The following is a 20,582-nucleotide window of genomic DNA, read 5'->3' as shown; positions in this document are numbered from 1 at the left end:
GGCATGTTGTCAATCAACCTCTGGGCCACATCCTGACTGATGGCAGCACATTCTTGCATAATCAATGCTTGGATTTTGTCAGAATTTGTGGGTTTTTGTTTTTTTTGTTCAATTGCCTCTTAAAGATTGACCACAAGTTCTCAATGGGATTAAGGTCTGGCTATGGACCCAAAATTGCGATGTTTTGTTCCCCCAATCCACTTATTTATCTCTTTTGCCTTATGGCAAGGTGCTCCATCATGCTGGAAAAGGCATTGTTCATCACCAAACTGTTCTTGGATGGTTGGGAGAAGTTGCTCTCAGAGGATGTTTTTGTACCATTCTTTATTCATGGCTGTCTTCTTAGGCAAAACTGTGAGTGAGCCCTCTCCCTTGGCTGAGAAGCATGACACAGGACTGATGGCAATGCTCATCTTTTCTTTTTTGGACAATGTTTTTTTCCGGATGCCCCAAACAATCGGAAAGGGGATTCATCAGAGAAAATGGCTTTATCTCAGTCCTCAGCAGTCCAATCCCTGTACCTTTTGCAGACTAGCAGTCTGTCCCTGATGTTTTTCCTGGAGAGAAATGGCTTCTTTGCTGCCACCAGGCCATCTTCCAAAAGTTCACTGTGCATACAGATGCAATCACAGCTGCCTGCTGCTATTCCTGAGCAAGCTCTGCACTGGTGGTGCCCCGATCTGCAGCCGAATCAACTTTAGGAGACGATCCTGTTGCTTGCTGGACTTTCTTGGGTTCCCTGAAGCCTTATTCACAACAATTGAAGTTCTTGATGATCCGATAAATGGTTGATTTAGGTGCAATGTTAGAAGCAGCAATATCCTTGCCTGTGAATCCCTTTTTGTGCAAAGCAATGATGACTGCACATGTTTCCTTGCAGGTAAATTCATATTTGTGTCATTCTCAAAACTTTTGGCCAGGGCTGGTATTGTCTACTGTCATACCCTTGGACCCTTTTACTGCACGTACTGCCCACTGTGATAACTTCCATACACCTCACCTGCACATATTTTTCTCTAATACCCTCTGTACAACTCTTGTGCTTATAATACCCTCTGTGCTGCTCTCATACACTGCACAATTTCCTGCACATATATTCTGGTATATTCTGTGCACTCTTCTCCGGCACATGTTGAATTCCGTCTTACAATTTATAAGCAGCTTCTGTAGATACTGCCCCCTGTCACACCCTCCACTCTCCTCTCTTGCAAATACTGCCCCCTGTCGTACGTTCTTCAACTACAAATACCGCCCCTTGTCATACTGTTCATACCCTTCTCTTGTAAATGTTGCCACCTGTCATGAACTCCTTTCCTACACATACTGCTCCTATCATACCTCCACATTCTCCTTCTTCGCATACTGTCCCCTGCTATTTCTGTCACACTTTTCTCCTACACTTACTGCTTGCTGTATGGCCCCTTGCACATACTGTTTCCTTTCATACTCTCTGCACTTCTACCCATACTGCCTTCTGTCATACTCTCTGTACGCCTTTCCTGCCCATACTGCCTCCTGTCATACTCTCCGCACTCCTCTCCTGCACATACTGCCTCCTGTCATACTCTCCGCACTCCTCTCCTGCACATACTGCCTCCTGTCATACTCTCTGCACTCCTCTCCTGCACATACTGCCTCCTGTCATACTCTCCGCACTCCTCTCCTGCACATACTGCCTTCTGTCATACTCTCTGCACTCCTCTCCTGCACATACTGCCTCCTGTCATACTCTCTGCACTCCTCTCCTGCACATACTGCCTCCTGTCATACTCTCCGCACTCCTCTCCTGCCCATACTGCCTCCTGTCATACTCTCTGCACTCCTCTCCTGCACATACTGCCTCCTGTCATAGTCTCCGCACTCCTCTCCTGCACATGCTGCCTCCTGTCATACTCTCTGCACTCCTCTGCTGCACATACTGCCTCCTGTCATACTCTCTGTACTCCTCTCCTGCACATACTGCCTCCTGTCATACTCTCTGCACTCCTCTCCTGCACATACTGCCTGCTAAGGTACTTCTTTAGCAGTGTTTGTTATAGTGGTGCACCGAAATTAAAATTCTGGTGCCAAAACCGATACCGAAAATTCAGAATGCACGTGGATGAAAACCAAAATGTATGTGGAGGTGGGAAGGCTCAAATTTTTTATTTTTTTTTTTTTGAACGTTAATCTGTATTTTTATTTATTTTTTTAACTTATGATTTTTTTGCTGTCAGATAGGGGACCAATAGTCCCCTATGTGATAGCATATGAATGACAGGTCCTCTTTGTAGGGGGAAGGGGGTGGAGGGACAGTGTGTGCAAGGAGAGGGGGCAGGAGAGGAGCAGTGTATATAGTGAGGAAGCAGTGTATATACTCATGCTCCCTCACTGGCTGCTCCATGTCACTGCTGGTTTTTAAATGTAATTGCTGGCGCTTTTTTTTTTTTTTTTTTTTTCCTTTCACTATAGTTCTGAGACGAAGCTGTCATTCTCCCCTCCGCTAAAGGAAATTTTATTTTCCTTTAGCGGCAGGGAGAATGACAGCTCATTCTTGGAGCTATAGTGAGGGGAAAACAAGCCGGTAATTACATTTAAAAACAGCAGTGACATTTAGCGGTATCTCACCCCCGATTCACATATCGGCGGCTGTGCAGTCTGTGTTTTGCACAGGCATGGAAGCCCATCCATTTGAATGGACTCCCGTGCCCGTGACACGCAGGGAAGAAGTCCCTGCACTTCTTTGGAAAACGCAGCCCACACGGGAACCTCGGTTCCCAGTACAGTTGCGGTTTCCAGTGCGGGCGGCGTGCCATTAGAACTAATGGCACCCGCCTGCAGGTATGCATTTCTCTCTGTGCGGGTAGTGCGGCTGCACAGATTTTCGTGCGGATCCGCAGCGGCACCACCCACACAGATGTGAACCAAGGGTCATTGTATACACTTCTCCTCTCCTGCTTTTTTTCGCCCCTACAACCCCCTATCTGCACCTGTATTGGCTAAAATTTTCCTATCAACAAAATGCAGATAGGGCTATTTTCGGCCGATATGTTTTGGCCGCCAGATTTTTGGTGCATCCTTAGTTGTTGCATCTCCAACCTTTCCTGTTCTGGAAAGGGCACACTTTTGCTAGTATTATTATATTTCTCACATACAGTTGTGACCAAAATTATTCAACCCCCAATGCTGTAAAGGGGTTTAGGGACTATAGTGTACATTTGGAATTGTATTCAGAATCAAATCCTACAAGGACGTTGTAACTACCCAAATGCAACTAAAATGACATCAATTGTTTATGTAATACAGTAGTAAATGGTTCTTATGTGGTTTCTTCATTGCCACAATTATTCAACCCCTTAAAGACTACCACTCTGAAGAACAGAGGTTCATACAGGTGCTTTCCATCAGGTATTGAAAACACCTGTGGATGTCACCGAGCAGCAATCAAGCATAATAAGCACCAATTAGGCAGCTTTAAAATGACTGTGATACTCAGCTCCTTCTAGACATTTACTGGTGTGGTTACAAACATGGTGAAGGCAAGAGAATGGTCCAGGAAGACAAGAGAAGAGGTGATTTCTCTTCACAGGAAGGGCAATGGCTATAAGAAGATTGCAAAGATGTTAAACATACCAAGAGACACCTTAGGAAGCATCATTCGCAAATTCAAGGCAAAGGGCACTGTTGAAACGCTACCTGGTCGTGGCAGAAAGAAGATGCTGACTTCGACTGCTGTGCGCTACCTGAAGCGTAGAGTGGAGAGAAGTCCCCGTGTGACTGCTGAGGAACTGAGAAAAGATTTGTCAGATGTGGGTACAGAAGTTTCAGCCCAGACAATAAGACGCACACTGCGTAATGAAGGCCTCCGTGCCAGAACTCCCAGGCGTACCCCCTTGCTGTCTCCAAAGAATAAGAAGAGTATGCCAAAAGCCATGTGGACAAACCACAAAAGTTGTGGGATAGTGTTCTGTGGACTGATGAAACAAAATTAGAACTGTTTGGGCCCATGGATCAACGCTATGTTTGGAGGAGGAAGAACAAGGCCTTTGATGAAAAGAACACCTTGCCTACTGTGAAGCATGGTGGAGGGTCAATCATGCTTTGGGGCTGTTTTGCTTCTGCAGGTACAGGGAAGCTTCAGCGTGTGCAAGGTACCATGAATTCTCTTCAGTACCAGGAGATATTGGATGGAAACGTGATGCAGTCCGTCACACACCTGAGGCTTGGGAGACGTTGGACCTTTCAACAGGACAATGATCCCAAGCATACCTCCAAGTCCACTAGAGCATGGTTGCAGAGGAAAGGCTGGAACATTTTGGAGTGGCCATCGCAGTCACCAGACTTAAATCCGATTGAGAACCTCTGGTGGGACTTAAAGAAAGCAGTTGCAGTGCGCAAGCCTAAGAATGTGACTGAACTGGAGGCCTTTGCCCATGAAGAATGGGCGAAGATACCCGTAGATCGCTGCAAGACACTTGTGTCAAGCTATGCTTCACGTTTAAAAGCTGTTATAACTGTAAAAGGATGCTGTACTAAGTACTAAGATTGAATGTCACTTGGGGGTTGAATAAAACTGATAATGCTGTGAGCACAGAAAAGACATTTGTGGTTATTTCATTATAACTGTTATGTTATATTTGTCTGACCTACAAGTGCCTCTTTAATGTAAATGTAAGCAAGATGACTGAATGATCAAAAGCAATGTCAAACTGGCCAAAACACTCAATTTCAGTGGGGGTTGAATAATTTTGGTCACAACTGTACCAAGAGGGAAAGAAGCTACATTGACATATGTTCATTCTTGTGTTCTATGGTAAATGCCGCCTCTGACACAGCGACACTGTGCTATGGCCACAGGGGGAGATTTACTAAAACTGGTGCACACAGAATCTGGGGCAGCTGTGCATAGTAACCAATCAAAAACAAAGGTTTTAGCCCTCATGCACACTGGACGTTTTTACAGCGGCTGTTTTTTTTTCTACAGCCAGTAAACTCCCCAGCATGTTATCCTATGTGTCCATGCACACATAGACTGTAATCAGCATCTTTTTGGCTGGAAAAAACCCGGGACTAGTGGGATTCTAGAGGAGTTTTTTAGCTTTGAAAATGCTCTAATGCTAAAAAAAAAAAAGCTGTAAATCGTGGCAAACCGGCTTTTTTGGACTTTGTTTGAGCAAAAAAAATTTTTTTTCTAGTAAAAAAAACCAGTTAAACGTGGCAAAACTCAGCTAATTTATTTTATTTATTTATTTCAGGTACTGTCAATTTACGCAGCGCTTTACATATATATTGTACATTCACATCATTCCTTAACCCTCAAGGGGCGTACAATCTAAGGTCCCTAACTCAAATTCATACATACACATACTAGGGCCAATTTAGACAGGAACCAATTAACCTACCAGCATGTCTTTGGAGGGTGGGAGGAAACCACAGTACCCGGAGGAAACTCATGCAGGCACAGGGAGAACATGCAAACTCCATGCAGGTGGTGCCGTGGTTGGGATTTGAACCAATGACCCTAGTACTGCCAGGTGGAAGTGCTAACCATTTAGCCACTGGTGGCTAATTTATTTGTGTAAAGCAGGAACTTTTTACTGATCTTGCCAGAAAAATTATGAAATTCATTTTTGTGCAAGTCTAACTTTTCCTTCATTTTATTAATTCACAGCAAACCTGGACTCCATGCTGTCAGATTATGAGATCATCTCGCTATCTGGCATCCAACAGCATTCAGTGCGGAAACGGGACTTGGAGACCCAGTCTCAGGTGGAGAGGATGTTAGACTTCACAGCTCTACACAGGTAATCCGACCCCATGGCCCCTGTCCATACAAATTCTCTACCATGATACTGCGGGGTATATCTTCTGTGTGTTCTGACATCACTCTTAGGGCCCATTTACAACACTGTGCTGCAACAAACCTTTTTTTTTTTCCAGCACACACCAATGCAGCATGTTGATGTGAAATAAATAAATGGCATGTTGGGATTGATGTAGTATTTTGGTGTGTGGTTATGACGCATTTAATTAACTGGTAGTATTCAGGCAATTTGATTTTGCCTCTTCTATATTATGCTCAGCCAGATGTCAATGAACAAGCTGTGTTGTATGGATTTTGTCCCTTAACCTTCCAGTTGAAGAGACCAGAGCTCCAAATTGAATGTTGCTGTTGTTTTTTTTTTTCTTTTCTTGGGGGGGGGTGTTAATTATAATTTTCTGCCCCCTCCTCAACAATTGGGGGGGGCAGGCAATTATCAGTTGTGAATTTTCCTTTACAAATCTACCATTTTTTTTCCTTCTGATATAAATACATTGTAAATTGCTAGCTTTGTTCTAAAGCTGCACAGAACAGCAGTTCTGAATGACTCTTTACAATTACTCAATTTGGTTTTGTGACCTGTTTTCCCTGCATGCTGTCATGTATTATGATGCTTTTTTCAGCATAAAAATGAATAACCATTATGACCATTCCAGAATCTGCTGGTTTCAGTGGGGCTACTTTTTTTTTTTTGTGTAAATTCTGTATTTTCAAACTCTAGCATAGCAGACTGTTACGAAAACAAACATTACTGGATGGCATTCAGGTCAAACATCTTTTATTGCAAATGGAGAGGAAGTTCAAAAGCTTTCACACTTATCAAATTTCTATATATGGATGTGATTGTCAGGGTCATATTCAAGTGCAATCACTGCTCTGACTCTGTTTTCTGGTGGGGGGGGGGGGAGAGGGTATGGACATTTAGAGGAATACAGATTAAGAAGAGGGCAGGGAAATAGAGGGGAATAAAAGGGGTTGGGGGAGATGAGGTATAGCTTCCGCAGTCTCCCATCCTGGAAGCTATCTGCCAACTCGTTCCTGAGGGCCCAGAGTCCCTGTAGATAAACCAGGAGGTCCAGATTTTAAAATGTTTTTCCATTTGTTCTTTGACATCGGCTGGCAGCTGCTCCATCAACTGTATGTCAGCTACGCTATCCAGCCAGTGTGCAGTAATAGGTCGAGAAGATTTCTTCTACTGGCACGTATACATGCCTTAGCTGCATTAAGCAGATGTTTTAGGAGAGTTTTTGTAATGTTTGATGGACATGGTAATGTGGAGTAAATATGCCACCAGATCTCCTGCAAGAGACACGTTCATCACCTTGTGTATTATTGTATGCACTGCAGTCCAAAAGACCTATAGGACCTGACAATACTAGAATATGTGGAGTAAAGTGCCTTCCTTTCGAATGCATCTCCAGCAGAGAGAGGATTTCCAGGGATTGATTTTATGTAGTAATTGGGGGGGGTCCTATACCACCATGACATGATCTTATAATATTATTATTATTATACAGGATTTATATAGGATTTATATTATATATAGATTTATATATGCCCAAGGCAAACCCTCCAGGAAGACGGCAGTGCTAGCTTGTTTGAGATCTGTCCAGGGTTTACCACTCTTTTGGGGGCACCAGTCCTAAAGTCTGGACATGTGGACCACAGTGTGGTATTTAACTGGGTCTGAGAAGCCTATTCCTCCCAGCTGCTTTGGCAGAGACAGGGTAATTCTGTTGATTCTTCCAGAGATAGGAATAGAACCTGACCCATAGATCTCCTAAGAAACTGGGTGGAAGTTTGGCTGGTAATGTCTGTAGCAGATATAGTAAACCCGGTAAGACGTTCCAGCGAGGCTTCTTTTCACCAGCACCTTACATTGTGAAAGCACACTTACTACACTTTTAGTTTAAGGGCCCATTCACACCATGGTGTAAAGACCTATGTTTTCCTGAATGAGTTCTGCAAGGGCACAACAAAATCAATTATTTTTCATGTGCCCTGTGCACACCACAACATTAGTATCACTTGCAAATTTCTTTCTGTGCAGGAATCTGCAACGTGTATAAAACTCATTGGAGTGCGCATGAAAACTGATGTAAACTGATGTCTCCTCAAGTGAAATCTGTGCGTCAGTCTCCATCACTTTTTCTGCACTTATGGTGTGAACGTGGCCTAAAGAAGATAGAAATCACATGGGAATGTTGCATTACTTTTACCAAAGGCAAAGCATTCAAAAATGCTCAGCAACGTGTATGCCATAACGTAGGCTTTTCTATGGGTTTCTGATGAGAATCTTTTTGAGGTTTCAGTTTCTTTAGTTAAAGTGTTAATAAACCCTCCATAGAAGAAAATAAAAGGATTGGCACACTTAAAGTGGTTGTAAACCCTTACATATACCCAGTGAAGTGACTGGCCTCAGGTGATACGCAGAGATGAAACAAATCCTCTAACATAAGTTGTACCTGTCTATCTGCAATATACTCTTCTCTACATCTGTTTTTAAAGTCCAGAATGTATACAGCTTGTCTAAACTTTCAGAAAGCAGGGGTGGGGAGCTGAAGTTACACTCAGTGAGGACAGTTCTGAGAGCTGATTTGAGGAAAGGGACACCGGAAGCTCAGGCTGACAATAACAGGCTATGTGCTGGCGGTCCCTCCCCTGTCACTTTTTTTTTTTTTCTTGGGGTCAGGAAAATTTGTCAGATGTTAATCATGTAGATATCAGAGGAACAAAGCAGTAGACAGAAATGACACTTGGTGGTTGTAATTTAGACAAGTACACACTATAGAATATATGCTCATATTTCATGTCTGAGTTTTCCAACTACTTTAATGTTTATTGCTTGTTTCCTTGGTCCTTTGTATACAGACGTTCTTTGTAGCATGATGAGCCAATGAAGATTCTGTGTACTTTAGTCCTGCTTACTGGATGGCTATGTTGCCTTGCAGTGTCTTCCTAGAGCATATGTGTTGTGATCTGCCTAACCTATAGTTGTAAACCCTTACATATACCCAATGAAGTGAGTGGCCTCAGGTGATACACCGAGCTGAACAAATCCTACAGGTACTGGGAGGCTAGTCAGGATCGAGGGAAAGATGAATGCAGCAATGTACAGAGACATCCTTGATGAAAACCTGTTTCAGAGCGCTCTGGACTTTAGAATGGGGCGACGGTTCATCTTTCATCAGGATAACGACTCTAAGCACACAGCACACATAACAAAGGCGTGGCTAAGGACCAACTCTGTGAATGTTCTGGAGTGGCCCAGACTTGAACCCGATTGAACATCTCTGGAGAGATTTAAAAATGGCTGTGCCCCGACGCTCCCCATCCAACCTGTTGGAGCTTGGGAGGTACTGCAAAGAAGAATGGGAGAAATTGCCCAAAAATAGGTGTGCCAAGCTTGTAGAATCATACTCAAAATGACTTGAGGCTGTAATTGGCGCTAAAGGTGATTCAACAAAGTATTGAGCAAAGTCTGTGAATACTTATGTACATTATTATTTTGTATAAATTGCAAATATTTCAAAACAAACTTCTTTCACGTCGTTATGGGGTATTGTTTGAGAATGTTGAATTTTAATTCATTTTGGAATAAGGCTGTAACATAACAAAATGTGGCAAAAGTTAAGCGCTGTGAATACTTTCTGGATGCATTGTATTTCTACGGACTAGTGAATGTAAACGGATGATCATCATGTCCACATCCGTTAACATCCGTTTCTTTTTTTTGAACGGAAGAAAACCCTATTTTTCTTCTGTTAAAAAAAAACGAATGAAAAACGGATGTAAAAGGACAAAAAACTGATGTGAACTGATCTGTTTTTTTTTTTTTTTTTTTTGTTCTTGGAAAAAAATGACTGCACTGATGAAAAAAAACGGAGCGCCTGTGTGAAAGGGGCCTAACTTTTAGTGATATATATATATATATATATATATATATATATATATATATATATATAATTTTTTTTTTTTTACTGAGATTTTGTGTTTCATAAACTGTTTTGCTAATATCCTGTGACATACAAAATTGGACCTACTACTATTTTATTTCTTAGGATGTCTGCTTTCAGAAAATATATAACCTTCTAGGGATTTTACATGATCTTTAGGTCTAAAATGATTTTTTAACGTGTGAGAAAATGGTTCTGGCTGTAAATGGAGGTCTCCTGTAATGTAAAATCAGACTTTAAAGATATTGCACACTTTCAAATTTTTTCATTATTTTAACTATTTTTGCAGTTGTTCCCTGTGTCTCTCTGCCTTACTTTGTAGTGATGGGCTCACATGTTGTGACTGCAGTTTGTAGTGTCATGGTTGATCAATTCCCCATGTGTTGCTTTAGCTGAAACTTTTTAAGCTGGTCATACATGGATTGAAATTCTGCTGGTCCAGCAGGGACTGGACGAATTTCGATCCATGTATGGCCACTGTGATTGAGGGCTGGTTCACACCATGCCTGCGCTTGGGGTGCTATTAACTTTTTATTGACACTCACTACAGATTGCCAATTTAGCATGTTTTGCACGCAGTTTGAATTGCGTTCCTGTACGATTCAGATGCGGGTGTGGTGTGAACCAGCCTTGAACAGAAGTTGATTTACCGATCGACTGCTGTTCAGCTTCCCTATTGGAAAATTTCCAAGGCTGTCAGAGTACAAAGACACAGCAGGGAGGATTTCCCCCATCCACCTCGAATGTGTGGATGGGGGCATTGGGGCAGTTTTATTGTTCAACCAACTGGTTGAACAAAAGAAAAAGGACTCATCCATGGGATGATTTACTATAGACTATAGGCAACAAATGACACCATGAAACTACCTAATCAATGCTCATTTTATGCAGGTGAAAAAGATAAGGTGCAGGCAGAAATTTTTACAATGCTCTGTAATGTGAAATCCAGTTTTTTGTTTCTGTCTGTGTTTTGACTATCCTGTTATTCTTTTTGAATTCTTCACAGGCATTTTCAGCTCTACCTAACAGCTGATGCAGATCATCTCTCGGAAAACTTGAAAGCAGTGGTGCTGGATGGTAATGGCAAAGGGAAAGAATATCCTATAAAGCGATCAGACTTCTTCATTGGCCATGTCGTTGGTTAGTATCTTTACCTTGAGTTTCTTTTTAGGAGAGTGTTCTCCAAACATTTCACCCACCAGAACTGTAAAATATACAGTCACTGAGTGATAGGGAAGCTGCATCTCCGCTGCTCTGCTGTAACAGGAAGAAAATACAACTACCGTATTTTTCGCTCCATAAGACGCACCTGACCATAAGACGCACCTAGGTTTTAGAGGCGAAAAACAAGAAGAAAAAATATTCTGAACCAATGGACTGCAGACATAGTACAGGGAATGACCAGAGACTGCGGACACAGTACAGGAGATGACCAGAGATTGTGGACACAGTACAGGAGATGACCAGAGACTGCGGACATAGTACAGGAGACGACCAGAGACTGCGGACACAGTACAGGAGACGACCAGAGACTGCGGACACAGTACAGGAGACGACCAGAGACTGCGGACACAGTACAGGAGACGACCAGAGACTGCGGACACAGTACAGGAGACGACCAGAGACTGCGGACACAGTACAGGAGACGACCAGAGACTGCGGACACAGTACAGGAGACGACCAGAGACTGCGGACACAGTACAGGAGACGACCAGAGACTGCGGACACAGTACAGGAGACGACCAGAGACTGCGGACACAGTACAGGAGACGACCAGAGACTGCGGACACAGTACAGGAGACGACCAGAGACTGCGGACACAGTACAGGAGACGACCAGAGACTGCGGACACAGTACAGGAGACGACCAGAGACTGCGGACACAGTACAGGAGACGACCAGAGACTGCGGACACAGTACAGGAGACGACCAGAGACTGCGGACACAGTACAGGAGACGACCAGAGACTGCGGACACAGTACAGGAGACGACCAGAGACTGCGGACACAGTACAGGAGACGACCAGAGACTGCGGACACAGTACAGGAGACGACCAGAGACTGCGGACACAGTACAGGAGACGACCAGAGACTGCGGACACAGTACAGGAGACGACCAGAGACTGCGGACACAGTACAGGAGACGACCAGAGACTGCGGACACAGTACAGGAGACGACCAGAGACTGCGGACACAGTACAGGAGACGACCAGAGACTGCGGACACAGTACAGGAGACGACCAGAGACTGCGGACACAGTACAGGAGACGACCAGAGACTGCGGACACAGTACAGGAGACGACCAGAGACTGCGGACACAGTACAGGAGACGACCAGAGACTGCGGACACAGTACAGGAGACGACCAGAGACTGCGGACACAGTACAGGAGACGACCAGAGACTGCGGACACAGTACAGGAGACGACCAGAGACTGCGGACACAGTACAGGAGACGACCAGAGACTGCGGACACAGTACAGGAGACGACCAGAGACTGCGGACACAGTACAGGAGACGACCAGAGACTGCGGACACAGTACAGGAGACGACCAGAGACTGCGGACACAGTACAGGAGACGACCAGAGACTGGACATAGTACAGGGAAAATACCAGAGACTGGACATAGTACAGGGAAAATACCAGGTACACAGTACAGATGACCAGAGACTGCAGACAGTGCAGGGGATGACCAAAGACTGCAGACCTTTGGGGAGGGAGGGGGAGCGGGTACCTGAATTTGACAGGTACCCGCTCCCACTTCCGCGGCGTTGTCTTTCTCTCTTCTTCCCGCGCCGGCTTCTGTGACAGCCGGGTGCTCACTGCGCATGCGCGAGAAGCGCTGCGCTTTGTGAATGGCCCGGCGCCTTCTGGGACCTGTCATGTGTCCCAGAAAACACTGGACCATTCACAAAGCGCAGCGCATGCGCAGTGGGCACCCGGCTGTCACAGAAGCCAGCGCGGGAAGACTGTGCAGCGCTGGAGCGAGGAACAGGTAAGGCCTTGCAGGAGAGAACAGCTGAGCGGCCGGCCCGGTATTCTGACATGGTGGCGGCAGAAATACCAGACCGGCCGCTTTATATTCGCTCCATAAGACGCACTGACGTTTTCCCCCCTTTTTTGGGGGGAAAAAAGTGCGTCTTATGGAGCGAAAAATACGGTAAATATCATCACACACCTATCCCTGGGAGGTAAAACCATACCTTTTATAAACTGTTAAGGCTTCATTCATACTGACCCTGTCACACCTGTGTTTGTATCCATTTCTAGGAACATTATAAGACGTTTGTAGGAACATTTAAACACAGGAAAAGGGGAGGAGTAAAAATGGTTTATACATCCAAGATGACTTCTCCTGTGTTTCGAAAGCCTAAATGCAAGAAAAGGGGACGAGTAGAAATTGTTTATACTTCCAGATAACTTCTCTGATGTTTTAAAAAGCTAAAAACAGGAATACCAGTGTGAATGAAGCCTAGGAGTGGAAATTTTGATCCTTAAAAATACACATTACTGCTTTTTTTTCTTTAAACTGTTAGTCTACTCTTTTAGCTGATAATTGGTAGAGTCCCATGGGTACTGTATAGTTGCCTGCTTGTTTGTTGTATGTCTAAGAAACTCCAGCAGGAAGATTACTCTACTAAAAATCCTGACTCTGTCCTACCTTCTCTTATGCAAACTTGACTGTTCCAAAGCAAAACAAGAGGATATTACCTCTTATGGCACATAAACATGATAAAAAAAATAAATAACAGCACTCCTTTCCATCTGTTCATGATGGCAGGTTTTATCCTTCCACAGAATAAACGTAGAATATGAGTTTTAAGAGGGTTGATACTTGAAATATATCTTGACCCAATATCACAGTTGATGGAGAATACTGTGAATGCTGTGAATGCAACCACTTGTCTGGTATTTACCCCCAGTGTTGTATTTTTCTCTTATGCAAGGACTAGAGATGTTCTCTCCAGGAGGTAATGTTGAATATTTTCCTTTTTGCTATACCAAGTATAGACAAAGACGCGACTGCAAAATATATGATCTAGTATGTGAAGTGCAGTCATTGACACAGGACTCTTCTTTCTTTCTAAAAATGAAACAATGACATGAAATTGAAATGAGCAGGTGCTTATGTATTTTATTGGATCCCCTTCACTTTTTTCAATGTTGTTTTGTTGCAACCTGATACTGCAGTTGTGTGTGGTTTTTTTTTTTCTCTCTCAATTATCTGCACTCAGTACTCCATAATAACGAAGTGAAAACAGAATTTTAGAAATGTCTGTGAATTTATTAAAAATAAAAAACTGAAATGTCACATTGGCAAAAGTATTCAGACCCTTTGCAAAAACGCTTGAAATTTAGCTCCGGTACCTCCCCTTTCTCTTGATTGTTGCTGGGACCATCACTGCAGCCGTCCACCGATCTGAGCTTTATAACAGTGGCTAGATGGAAGCCTTTCCTTAGTGCAAAACACATGAAAGCCTGCTTGTACACATGAAAGCCCGCACAACGTATGGCAGCTTACTAGCATGTGTTACAAAAAAAATAGGATATGCATCATTTTTCGTGCGTTTTGGCAGCCCATTTGAATGAATGGGCAGTTTTACAGGCAGCATAATGTGCATGTGCTAACGCAGCACAATATTGTTAACAGGAACTCCAGTGTTCAGTCTCATTCCCCCACCTTCATTGCATCATGCTACTTGACTGCACAGCCTATGTAGAATGCATCATAGGATGAGATTTTTATTCTTAGTTTAGACTAGCATTATATTATGTGTCTTATTCAGGAGCTTTTTTTTTTTTTTTTTTTAATATTTTACATTTTCCATCCATCATAACATTCAAACATAATCTGGGGCAGTCATAGAGTGTAGTAGACATTCTTTAGAATTTCCTTCACACCTCCACATGAAATATGTTAATGCAGGCAAAACATTCTTGTGCCTGCCGGAAACAAGAATAGGAATCGGTCTCGTGGAGAGGGGCAGCACTGAGGCCAAAGTGTCCATATTGTGGACACGATATCATACTTGTATCTGTAGCCCCTTGTTAGCTAGGATGCTGTCAGCTGTGCAGCTAATAACATCATAGCAATAAATGATTTATTCCCGTCCCCATTCAGCCAACTGATGTCATTACCCAAATATGGCTATAGCCGTATTTGGACAGTGATGTTAACCAGCATCCCACCCCTTTATTTACTTTCAGCAGTTGGCCAGTGAATCTCCTGGCTGGCAACTATATGGGGCTGGGGGTGAGTCAATGGCTGATGAGCATTTTCAATCAGAAACCCTCAAAGGTAGGATTTTTGTGACAGAAGACACCCTATTGAGCTCTTCTGTCATAAACCCTTCTCCTTGTATGTCAGTGCTTATGTACACCGGGCAAGTACAGCTTGGCCTACATATATGACAATGCTATGTACTGTGTTACTCCAATGTGCGGGAGTGATGTTTTTGTGGCCTGGTCAACCAAGCAGCCGAAGAATCAGAACACAGAAGGAAAACCGGGAGAATATGGCAGCGAGTGACCAATGAGAGCAAACTAGCAGACTGTGCATACTAGCATATTATGGCTAAAAGTTTCTAGGGCCCAATGTAAGAGGAAAAAAAAGTTTGATGGAGGTTTAAATCCGCTTTAATTATTTGCAGATTAAGAAACTGATGCTAATTTTACTAGAATCTTTTGCAGGCATGGCAATAGGTTTTAGAAGTTGCTAACTATAACTGTGTTAGAACTACCTGAATCTGGTGTACATGTCGGTACTGGTACCAAAACTGGGGCACAGCTATCTTGAATTAGATGCAGGCCATGTTAAAAAGGCCATACCACCAGAAAAGTGTAATTATGACTTTGTTTTTAATCAAAATTGTTTTTAAGTACAGGTGTGAGACTGACCTGTGTACTATTTATTTTCCTTTTCTGCTCAAAATTTCCTGCAGTATTTTCTTTTTTTGCATCAGAACCTTTACTTGTGCTCAGCTGGTGTTTGTATTATTACGCTTTGTTTTTCTGTCTGAAAACTGCCTTGGGTATGTCTGTGTGCATCTGTAGTTTTGATAATCAGCTAACCCCTTTTTATTCCCTGCAGGGGAACACAATTCAAAGGTTTTAGCACACATAGGAGATGGTGATTTTACAGCACGGATCACAGCAGATGGTGAAGAATATAACATAGAGGTAAGCTATGCACGTGTTTCTCCTTTTGCATGATACGTTGTACCTTTCTTTACAGAACTCTGCAGTTTGTTAGAATATAAGGCCCTGCTCATGGCTAAGTATTTCTTCTGTGTGTTTTCATACATTAAAATGTAGCGCTGTAAATATCTCCAGTGCGCAAATCTGCTCCCAGCAAAGCAGACGTAAAAGAATTCTAACAGTTTTAATACAAACCAAGATTAATCAGATGGGGACCCTGGGTGTTCTACTTAAGCCCCCCAAAAAATGTAATCGAAATACACATGACATCAGTCCTTTGCCCTACCCCCTCATACTTGCTGGCAACTTCCAGCCGTAAAAATTGACTAGCTGGGTAACTACATCAGCTCTCGGATATTTTGCTGTCAAAAGAACTTTCTTTTTCAGTTATCTGCTGATCAAAGGGATGAACATCAATCTGCATATGCCAGTTAAAGTGGTAGTAAACTGCAAAAAATAGAATAAAATAATCTTCTCCATGCAAGAGCATAATGTGTTAGTATGCATCACATATTAGCAGATTATAAAAGACTTACCTGAAAACAAAGCCCTCCAGTGGTGTGCTGTCATGACTCCCCGGGGCTTCCATCTTCACTTGGTCTTCCTTCTGGGTTTGACTGCCCAAGTCTTGATGACCTCACTCCTGCATATGTGCGTGAGAGTCACGGCCGCGGCACGGCTCTCTCAATGGACAGCACACTGACATTACCAGCATGCATAACATCACCGGCGCGGCTACATTAAATATCTCCTACAGTAAATATCTCCTAAACGATATTTACTGTACCTACAGGTAAGCCTTATTATAGGCTTTACCTGTAGGTATAAATAAACACAAAATATTTTATTAATTTTTAAAGCAAATAAAAAAAAATAATAATTTTGTTTCCCTTTAAACCTTTCTTAACCCCTAGTTTACCCTTATCACCCTTATTCACTTCATCTTCTCCTTAATTATTTTCCTGAGGAGGATTTATTTTTGTTTTTTCTATTTTTCCAACCATTAATATTTAAAGCAGAACTTGGGAGATTTAAAAGGAATTCGGCATAAAGAAAAAAATGTTACAAAATTTGGGCGAAAAAAAAGCCTAATTTGTAATAACATTGCAATGCTTTGTACTAAAATTATAATTTTATTGCAATTTGAAAAGTAAAAAATATCAAATAATGTATATATTTTATCTACAGTAACAATATATTTTTTTTGGGGGGGTTTTAGTACATCAAATTAAGTTTTGCAAGATAGTATCTCCAAAAGAAATCCTTGTTTGTCTTAAAAGAAACCAATATATCTATTACTTTGATAACGTTATAGCTGAATCATTAGGCCCTTAGCAGAAATGTGTGTAAAAATTGCTCAGGCGCATAGGGGGTTTACAGGTGTGAGCGGGGCCACTGTTAGGAATCATGGAGCCCCATACAGCCTACCTGATGGAGCCCCCTTTGACCCCTCCCTCCCCCCGGTCCTGCCCTTGGCCACACCCTTGGTCCCTCCCCGTCTCAAAACAGAATGCATCTTTGTTTTCAAGTGCATCCAGTAGAAAGGGGAGCAGTAACAAATATAAGTGTAAATGAGGCTACAGGGCTTTTTTTCTCAGAAAATAGGTGCAGAAACTATCACGCCCCCGTCCCACCACTCGCCATCAACATCATTACTACACCCCCCCAGTGTGCTGCATACAGAATGCAGAGTTCAGGAGTGCGTGACATACCGAATGCAGGATTCAGCAGTGTATAACCAAAAAAAGAATTCAGCGGTTCCCTGTGTACAGAGTGTGAAGTTGAGAAGAGTGTTACAGTTGGAGTGCACGGTTTTAGCAGTGTGCTGATAAGAGTGTAGAACTGAGGAGTGTGCTACAAACAAAGTGCAGAATTCAGCTGTGTGTTATGAACAGATTGCAGGTTTGAGGAGTGCGCAGTGTACAGAGCGTGCAGTATACAGGGGCCAAGGTCCAGGAGTGCGCTATGTACAGAGTGGGCAGTGTATAGAGTGGAGGACCCTCCAGTTCAGGGCCCAGGAGTGTGCTGCATACACAGTTCAGGGATCAGGAGTGTGCTGCATTCAGAGTGCAGGGATCAGGAGTGTGCTACGTACAGCATTCAGGAGTGTGCATTCAGGAGTGTGCCCCCCCCCAGAGCTCACCTTCAAATTTCTGCCTGCTCCCTCAGTGCAGAGTTCTCTTCTCCCTGTCTAGTACAGAGTGCTGCTCTCCCCCTCTTCTCCCTGTCAGTACACCGCGCTCCACTCCACCACAGAAAACAATGTACTGTCACGTACAGGAGGAGATCACGCTGGAAGCGTGGGGTTCTGATGATGCTGCGGGTGCGAGGCTACAGCTGTGTGCCCCGCTCAATCAAGTCCCATCCTGCCCCCTCCTCGTTCTGCCCCTCCCCCTCCTCTGTTGTATATACAGGGAGAGAAGAGAGGGTTTTGACTGTGCCGCCGAATCACTGTCCCTTATAAAATACTGAAGCCGCGCTTCTGTGTTTATAAGTGACTGCAATGAGCTGCAATGCAAGGGGTTCCCCTCCCCAAATGAGGCGATCGGTTCTCTGCTTTTAAGGAGACACCCTGCTGGGTTCCTAGAAAAAAGGCTGTCATGCCTGGAGAGGAAGTTGAAGAGATTCTTGCTTTTAACATCAGGAGCCATCTTTGGGAGAAAAGGCAACCTTTCTGTTCAGGACACTTGAACTCTTCTTAAACCAAGGACTTCTGCAGGCATCCTACCTTCTTAAACTTCTTTCTGTTATTTCTCTGTTGTGTTATTGGTCTCTCTCTCTCTCTCTCTCTCTCTCTCTCTCTTTATTTATATAGATAGATATAGATATATAGATAGATATATAATGTTACATCTTTTCTGTAAATATTTTTATTGCACCATTTTGACCTTTTTAGTAATAAGTCCTATTTTCTGAAAAGTGTTGAACTGTTTCTAAAGCTCTTTAATGCAAACTAAGAATCCCTGTCTCTGAAGAGTGCTACTGTGTGTTTTTAAAACCTCTGGATACATCTGTCTGCGGTGACAGTGTGTATACAGACGCTTATTTAAACATCATAGTGTTACTGCTAAGATTTGTGAGTTTCCTCCTTCTCTGTAAAAAGGTGGTGGTGGCAGTGTGAAGGGTTAATTGCGTAATTAACCTGACCCAGTAACAATCGCTCTCAGGCTGTTGGCACATAGATTGTGTTCCAGTGAGCTGGACAATCTTTGTGCAGGGTGCAGCTGAGAGTGGCATTGTTGAGGAGAGAGGGCGATGTGAGCGCTCTCCGTAGGATGGCCACCCTCCCTCCCCTAATGTTCCCCGACTAATGCTGCGAAGGCACCCGGCTGAGAACTTACGGGTGAGAGGGGTTCCCGAAGAGAATCTGAGAGGACGGAGCTGCAGGAGTCCGTGACTACGGGGCGGTTGAAACCTCCCTCCCAAGGCTGCTGGGAGTGCAGGTGACGCGGGGCGGTCACGTGATCTCCCGCAAGGGAGCTCTGGGAGACAGTGAAGCCGGTTACCTTCCCGATTCAGGGGGAGACGCCGGCTCTCTCACGGATGAGACATGTGGACCTGGCTCAGCGTACCGGCTCGGTGAGAGGAGAAGGGGAGAGGACTGACAGATCCCCAGAGGAGTTGGAGAAGACGCCAGCTTGGGAGAGAGGAGAGTTTGTGTGCCGGATACCAGTGAGAGAGGTAGACGGAGGAGAAAGAAGGAGACCTGGAGAGAACCCCCCCCCCCCCCTCCTTCAATTGAGGGGAAGAGGAATGGTGCCAGAACAGAAGGCAGAGATCCCAAAGGACAATCTCCCAGGAAAAGCAACTAAGAGAGGGTGAGTGAGAGTGGCTGGACTATATATAAAATCTGTTATTATGGACAGTTTATTGATGCAGCAGGAGAAGTATACATAGAGGGGGAATACCAAGCACAGTGAATAAATTAGAACCTCTTCAAAAGACCCATTACAGCATATACCCTAAAGTTTTAAAGAAGAGGGTGTGGACACATATAGAAAACATGAAGAGTAAAAATAGCAAAGGGAGTGGTGCCAAGCATTCCCAATCTGGAACAATTAGAAAATTTACGTCTCAAGGTAATGTGACCCCAGAAAGAACTCAAGGGGTAGGTGAAAAAAGTATAATGGAAAATAGCATGGATAAGAGCGCCAGGTCTCCTGTGGAAATGGATAATAGTAGCCAACAAATAATTGGAGGAATAGATCTAAGAGAAAATGAAGGAGAACTACAAATCCCAAATAAAAAGGAGATGGCAGAAATGTTTGGAAACTTGGAAATATCAATTAAACAGGAGATGGGAATTATTCGGAAAGACTTGGGTCATCTTTTGTCCAGAGTAGAAGAAACAGAAGAAAAAATTAAAAAACATGCTCAAGCCATTCCTGAACTGAGAAATTATATAATGGAGATTAGGCAAGAACAGAAAAAGCTGGGATATAAGTTAGAGATACAAGGTAATATGCATAGGAAAAATAACCTCAGGATAAAGGGAATTCCGGAGCTTGCACAAGAAGAAGATTTAAGAGAGATAATACAAAAAATTCTAATCTCCATCATGGGTAGACCTAGAACTGAGACATGTATTGGACAATATATATAGGATGGGAAGGTTTCAGCGAGATCGGGTG

The 20,582-nt window shown here is 43.4% G+C and overlaps 1 protein-coding gene across 1 annotated transcript in view; it reads left to right on the top strand.

Moving 5' to 3' along the window:
- The window catches only part of ADAM17 (ADAM metallopeptidase domain 17), a 115,948-nt gene that overhangs the window by 20,909 nt on the left and 74,457 nt on the right, over positions 1–20,582 (top strand). The window contains exons 3-5 of the mRNA XM_089672028.1: positions 5,651–5,783; positions 10,763–10,896; positions 15,845–15,933. Coding sequence (XP_089528154.1) covers positions 5,651–5,783; positions 10,763–10,896; positions 15,845–15,933 — 356 coding nt within the window. The remainder of the gene's footprint in view (positions 1–5,650; positions 5,784–10,762; positions 10,897–15,844; positions 15,934–20,582) is intronic.

This window comes from Staurois parvus, unplaced genomic scaffold, assembly GCF_062004578.1.
Source record: "Staurois parvus isolate SC_StPar_1 unplaced genomic scaffold, SC_StPar_1.0 ptg000118l, whole genome shotgun sequence".
NCBI lineage: Eukaryota > Metazoa > Chordata > Amphibia > Anura > Ranidae > Staurois > Staurois parvus.
Note: the sequence above shows the minus strand (reverse complement) of the source record. Positions and strands in the feature narration are given on the sequence as shown.